This window comes from Penaeus monodon, chromosome 12, assembly GCF_015228065.2.
Source record: "Penaeus monodon isolate SGIC_2016 chromosome 12, NSTDA_Pmon_1, whole genome shotgun sequence".
In the NCBI taxonomy this organism is placed as follows: Eukaryota; Metazoa; Arthropoda; class Malacostraca; order Decapoda; family Penaeidae; genus Penaeus; species Penaeus monodon.
Window position 1 is genome coordinate 15,637,771 of NC_051397.1, and position 7,500 is coordinate 15,645,270.

The 7,500-nt window shown below is 40.3% G+C and overlaps 1 protein-coding gene across 1 annotated transcript in view; it reads right to left on the minus strand.

Annotated features, from left to right (window-relative positions):
* Positions 1–3,195, minus strand: part of LOC119579325 (cytoplasmic tRNA 2-thiolation protein 2-like) — a 15,997-nt gene extending 12,802 nt beyond the window's left edge. The window contains exons 1-3 of the mRNA XM_037927086.1: positions 3,085–3,195; positions 1,954–2,062; positions 1,683–1,757 (exon numbers count right to left, since the gene is read on the minus strand). Of these exons, the coding sequence (XP_037783014.1) occupies positions 1,683–1,757; positions 1,954–2,021 (143 nt within the window). The 5' untranslated portion in view covers positions 2,022–2,062; positions 3,085–3,195. The remainder of the gene's footprint in view (positions 1–1,682; positions 1,758–1,953; positions 2,063–3,084) is intronic.
* Between the last annotated feature and the right edge of the window lie 4,305 nt (positions 3,196–7,500).

The following is a 7,500-nucleotide window of genomic DNA, read 5'->3' on the forward strand; positions in this document are numbered from 1 at the left end:
CTCACTCACTCACTCACTCACTCACTCACTCACTCACTCACTCACTCACTCACTCACTCACTCACTCACTCACTCACTCACTCACACTCACTCACTCACTCACTCACTCACTCACTCACTCATCCATTCATTCATTCATTCATTCATTCATTCATTCATTCATCCATCCATCCATCCAACCAACAGGCCATTCACATTTATGAGTTTAACAATAGCAAATATGATTATCCATGTGTTTGGCATAACTTTATGAAAATATAAGAAATAAAAAAATGCAGTCACAGGACCAAAAACACTGCAAAATATCAATAAAAATATCTTACGGATCTCTTAAATCACAAATAACAGTAAAGGTAATAGGAAATGTCAGATACATATAGTATATACTTACTACATAGGTACAATTGAAAAAAAAAAAACAATGCAATGAACATGGACAATTTAGCCTTACTTTCTTGAAAGTCCTTTTGTGGCCAAAGGCAAGTACATTTTGTATACATATGTACTATAGTGTGGAAGAGGTTTTTTTTAAACATTTGCAAGAGGTTTCAAGAATGTAATGAATAAGAATTTTCAGGGACATCATAGATGCCAAGCACAGCAAAACCAGAATGCTATTTTGGAACTCAGCGTTGCATCCTGTCACAAAAAAATTTCATTTGCCAAAGAGCAAAATGCTGCTGAGTTTTGGGTAATGGAGATGACTCATCCTAAGTGCACAAAGCACATGGAGTAAAATTGATCCAGCGGGCCTGAAGGGAGAGGCTTACTCACAAGCTTCTGCAGGAATCCTGCCAGGATGAACAGTACCAGCCATCAGCTATGCCTAGGAGAGAGCCATCTCCAAAAAGGATACTACATCCACAAACAGGTTCTTATTCCTGCCAGTCGTTACTAGTGGTGCAGGGTGTGTAACCAAAAACTGAATAATGAGAAAATTTGAAAAATAACACACTGTCATTTGTATAAAAGGTATGAATGAGAATGAATGTCTTCACAATACAAGAGATGAATTTGACCGGTTTCGACTGTATCTTCGTCAGAAATAAATGCATTTATGACAAAGATACAATCAAAACCAGTCAAATATATCTCTTGTATTGTGGAGACATTCATTCTCATTCAACACGAATACAGTTCACACAGTCATGTATTGTGACTATCATTCCACATATAAACTACCTGAAGAGATGTCATGGAGCCTGCTCAACAAAAAGCAGTTTATCATCATCCAGATAGTGCAAAGCATATGACAAATATAGAAAATGGTAAAAGTGTGAAACAGAATCTGCAAAAAAAGGGCTAATATAATTGCAAAGAGGAAGCACAGAGTTTTGACAACACATGTAAGTGTTTGTGTGTGTCGAACCTAAAGGCCACAAGCCTGGAGGGGGTCATCACTCAAGGAAGTCAAATGTTTAGATTTCGATCCAGGTGCATGCTACAGGGCACCTACATCCAATGGGTTAATGTGTTCATAGATTATTCAGTTCCCATGTCATACTCAGAGATCATATATTATAAATGCCAATCACAGTTAGATGGACAGATAGATGAATGAATGAATGGATGGATGAATATAATAATACATAGAGATAGTAATTGATAGGTAGATATTTCCACTGTCTAGACTTTCAGTTAAAAAAATATCTTATTTACCCAAAACAAACACTTATTACTACCTGCAATATGCATCCTTGACTCGGAGCACAACTTCAGCAGTTCCTGTCCCACATTTGCGACACAAAACATCACCACTGGAAAGAGTGATAATATAGTAAATACAATATAGTAAAAATAGAAAAAGATAAAGAAAAATAATTCTGTACCAGGAATTTCAAATATTCAAAGTCAACAAGAACACTAGCAAAGGTATGTAGAAATATTACATGGGGACCAATAAATCAAATACTAATGCAAGCAATATTACAAAATAACAAAAACTTGGCTTACCCACAGATGTCCAACTGCCCTGTAGCTCGTGTCATTTCTGTGAGCTCATCGGGATCAACACTACACATGATGACGACTCAATTACAGCTCACTTGAACATAAAATTTACCTGAAGGAAAAATTTTTAAACAAATATTTGGCAACTTACATGGTTATAAATATATGAACAAACATGTATCATGCAAAAAAAGGGAGGTTTATAATTGTGGGCTACTAAAATGAGCTACAGTACCAATGACATACATGATAATGCTTTTGACAATTATCACCAATTTAGCTGCATTAAGAAAGACAAAAATAAAGAATTCTTCTTTAGAAGTGAGCTGAAATGACAGGCACTGTTATCAACCAATCTACAGAGGTAAAGAATAATAGTGCATTCTGATAACAACATTTTTATGGGAATCCAAATCTCTTATTTATGGTCTATGGAGAATCAGTGCAAATAATGTGGCAATTCACAGTAAAGTTTTCATTCAAATTCTACATATTTTTGAAACAAGAAATGGCCTAGGTAAACCACAGAAGCTTAAGAGAAACTTAATACTGGAAAGAAGATTTAATGACTCAAGGGGGTTTCAAGCATGTACTGTACATTTAGAGATGAAAATTGCAGTTCCTTCACATTTCACCACCATAAAAAGTGGAATTAGTCTACCCTTTATGCAGAATATAATTGGTGGAGGATTGTTAGCCCTGGACTGAGTGCCGAAGGTATGGGGGCTTCAGAAATTTCTGCATGTGCTCTTCTTTATATCAACATGCTTTCCTGAAGGGTAACAAAATAACTAGGAGAATCAACTAGACATGCTCCTTCACAAACTTGCACTACTTATCCAACTGCCTGTGTTATATCAAAGAATGTAAACCTCACTAGCTTTCTTTTCATTCCTTTTACACCAAGAGTGCATCCTTATTCTTTTTTCTTTTTTTTTCCTTTATCCTATTGGCAAAATAGGATGCAACATTATACATCCAACTATACCCATACAATAACCAACCAAAACCCAACCGAGAACTACATATAATTAAATAAAAATCTCCCTCATTATCATCCACAGTAACTTACACACAAATGACACAAAAAAAAGGTAATGAAATAAAAGTTCCCTATCACCCACAGCAACTTACACACAAAATGACCTCCAGGTTGTGTGAGGAAGATGTGCTGCCGCCTTTCGCCAGGTGCCACGTGCTGTTGCGTCATGTAAACAAGACTCGTGTTTGAGACGCTTTTGCGGGGTCACTATTCGTTTTTTTTTTTTTTTAGTTTTTTTATTATTGGTGTTGAGATGGTAAAACTAATAATTATTATTATAATATATGAAAATAACCATAGGATAATAATAATAATAATAATAATAATAATAATAATAATAATAATAATAATAATAATAATAATAATAATAATAATAATAATAATAATAATAATAATAATAATAATAATAATAATAATAATATCAATAATTATAACAATAATAACAGTAACCATGATGATGATATGAATACTAATGATAATGATAATCATAATAATGATAAAGATAATGATGATGGTGTTGATGGTAATTGTTATCAATATTATCACAATCACTCTTATGATGATGATGATGATAATAATAATGATGATGGTGATTATTATTATTATTATCATTATTATTATTATTATTATTATTATTATTATTATTATTATTATTATTATTATTATTATTATTATTATTATTATTATTATTATCATTATTATTACCATTATTATTATTATCATCATCATCATCATCATCATCATCATCATCATCATCATCATCATCATCATCATCATCATCATCATCATCATCATCATTATCATCATCATCATCATCATCATCATCATTATCATTATTATTTTCCACATTATTATTAGTATTGTTATTATCATCATCATTATTACTATTACTATTATTATTATTCCTGCAGGAGGAAGGCACGAGCTGTGGCATTACACTTCTGCCTTAAGATTTTTTCGGTGCGATTTTATGATCATGGGATTTGGGGGCATACCCCTGCCAATGTCAGCTAGTCTGTCAGCAAGCTCATTCCCTCTGATGCCTATGTGGCTAGGGACCCAGATTATGATTAATATTCTACTCTGAGCAAGAATCCTCTGTGCTATGGTGAGGAAGTGGTCAGGAGATAGATGTTGTTGTTGGGTGGGCTTTGCTGTAGACAATCAATGGCTGCCCTGGAGTCTGTATGTATGACCACGTGTCCTTCCCTCAGGGATGCGTGGGCTAGGGCTCCCATGATAGCAAATTCCTCTGCCTGTAGCGGGGAGGCGTTATCTGTTACCCTCATGGATTGTGTGACATCCCTTGCTACAAAGCTGGCGCCATGCATTGTGGTTTAGGGGCTCGACTAACTCATCCGTGAAGTAGGTTCTATTACCCGGAGGAGTGATGGCTGCAATGACCCACCCCGACTTTATTGTGCCCACGGCACAATAAAATCGGGGTGGAGGAGTCCATGCCCTTGTAAAGTAGTTGCTCTTTGAGCTGATAGCGTATTAACACCCTGACTGTGTGAGACAGCCAGGAGTTGTTTGCATATAGCTCGTGGTCTTGTTCTAGGTGTCTGAATATTTTTTGTTTCATGTTTGTGTTGTGTTTAGATAACCTTTGAAAGGAACTGAGCTGCCATTAGATCAATTCGTGATTCCAGGGGGAGAAGGTTTGCCTCCATGAGGAGGTCGAGAGCTTTCGCCCACCTTGGGGCACCCAGAATGATCCTGGCAGCTTCATTTTGAAATGTGTCCAATTTTTCTCTTAATCTTGGTTTTGCGGCAGTCAGTGAGACAGAAGCATAGTCTACAATGGGACGGATGACATGGACATAGAATGATCTTAGTACTTTATGTCTAGCTCCTGTGTGTCTCCCAGACATTGCTCTCATGACAGACAATCTTGCTTTGGTTTGGTCAACCAAGTATAGGACCTCCTTTTTAAAGGAGAGGGTCCAGTCAGTCATTACTCCAGGGTATTGGAATACCTGGACCCATTCTAAGTCCATTCCCTGAATTCTCAGACTTATACCTTGAACATTTAGTCTCGGAGCCATGGCTTTGGATTTGGCTGCAGAGAACTGTCCTACAGCACTCCTCAAATACAAGGTCCAGACAGCGCTGGGCTTTACTTAGGCAGTGTGGTCCAGTGGAGATGATTGTAAGATCGTCTGCATAGGAGATGATCTTGCACCCCGCTGGGAGGTGTATGTTAAGGATGCAGGACATTAAGGTGGAATGAGGACCCCACCCTGAGACGTTCCATTTTCTAGTGGCATGTGTTGTGATAGGGTGGCCTTGGAATCTGACTTTGGCTGTTCTGTTCCTGAAATAGTCACCTATCCAAGCCAGGAGTTTTCCTCTGATTATCTACTGGATCAGGGTCTCTTCTATAGCAAGAGGCCTTGCTAATTCAAAAGCCTTTTCCAGGTCTAGGAATACTACCACAGAAGTGACAGTGCCGATTGTGCTTAAGAGTGTGGCTATGCTGTGTGCTGTACTCATACCCCTTGTGAACCCATGGAGGTGTTCATGTGGGGGGTCCCATTTTTCATTGGAATCGGTTTTGTACCATTCTCTCAGTCGTCTTGCCCAGACAGCTGAGGAGAGAGATGGGGTGGTACTTCCCTGGTTCCTTTGGTTTTGGGATGGGAACTATGATAGCCCTCTTCCAGCTCTGGGGTACAGTGGAAGTTTCCCAGGACTTGTTGGTGAGTTACAGGAATGCAAGCTTACCTGCCAGTCCTAGATGGGAAATGATGGGGTAAAAGATCCCAGTAGAACCCGAGGGTGTGCAAGAACTGTTTTTGTAGGTTTGTCTTAGTTCCCTCAGAGAGAAGATAACATCTGAGTTATCAGTTCGGCTCCCCTTTCTCTGATATGAGCAAGTCTACCTGGTTGTAGGCATTGTTGGTTTGCCCTCAGTTCAGCTGGCAGACTGTTGCCAATTGTTCTCGCAGAGAACTTCACCAGTCTGTTTGCTTTTGACTGAGGGTCGTGGTGTGTGGACCTCAGGGCTGAGTAGCTAGTAGCTCGCCTGACCTGTTGCCACAGCTCTGTAAGTAGTTCGGTGGTCAAAGGACTCATACCATTCCAGCCACTTTTCCTGCCTGATTCTTATGGCAGTTTCCTTGACATCCCTTACTGCTTCCCTTAGGAGGGTTAGGTTATCAGGGGTTCTTTGCCGTCAGAAATGTTTTCTACACATGTTCACTCTGTGGTTGACTTCCATAATCTCGTCATTAAAGTACCAGGCGTCTTTATAACTCGTGGACTATGGCCGAGTTTTAGGTATAGTCTGTGAGTCTGCTTGATTTATAGCACTGATAAGTCTGGCTTCAAGCACCTCCACGTTTTCACTCTGTGTGGGTTCATTGCTTCTAAAACAGTGGGCCAAAGAATTCTGAAAGGCTAGCCATTTAGCTTTGTCTGTTTTCCATCTTGGATTTGCTCGTAGCATTTGGGCTGGGCCAGCATCCATGAGGGTAGTAACAGTGCTATGATGGTCACTTGTGACAGTCTCATCGACACACCATCTAATTCTCTCCACCATAGCCGCAGTAGCCTCTGACGTGTGTTGGCTCTTGGCCTTTGAGAAGAGAGATCTCGGGGAAAGTCTTAAGCACATTGGCTATGTGATGGCCTGCCGCATCCGGTGCCCTGCAGGGAGCCAGGATGGGGTGGTGTGCATTGAAGTCTTCCCTATGATCACACGGTCTTGTGCTGCAATAACTCAGACCGGCTGATGTCTAAGCTCTTACGGCCTGGCTTGCTGTACACATTGTACAGCTTTAGGATGCCCCGCCAGGTGAATCTCAACGGCAAGAGATTCAACATCCTCTCCACAGTGCGGCGCATCGGCTATTGCGGAGCAAGGGATTGTTGCTCTGACCAGGGTGATCAAGCCTCTTTTGTCAGCTGTGCTTGGTAGCATGAAAACATGATAGCCTGAGAAGCTTCCTCCCTTTCAGGACCGCAATAGTCTGGGTCATAGCCGTCATGGCGACCGTGACTGCCTTCTCCGCCTCCTCACTCGACCTCCCCAAAGCTGTTGCTACTACAGCAGTCAGCAGGAGGGTCATATCTACCTCGTCAAAGAGGAGATTATCATCTATTGCTTTTTAATAATGGCTGGAAACTCCTTTTTATTGCAGACATCCGGTGTCGGAGGGGCTTCATTCCTCTTAGGAGGGCGGGAAGTCTTTTTTGTTCTGTCCCCAGACATGGGTGTCTGGGGCAGCAGGAACAATGTCTGGTCACTTCTTAGCAACCTCTTGTTGCCTGAGGGCTATCTCTTTCCTGGCAGAGCAAGCCAGGCTTCAGGCGTGATGCCCCTTGACACATTTTGAACATTTGGCTCTTGTGTCCCTTTGACCTTCTTTGTGTGCCTTACGCACACCTCGGTGTTGTGTGCCTTGCTACAGAAACCACATTCAGGCCTGGCCTTGCAGCTAGCCTGGTGGTGGCCATATCTTTGGCACTTGAAGTACCGAAATGGCTCTGGTACATATGTTCTT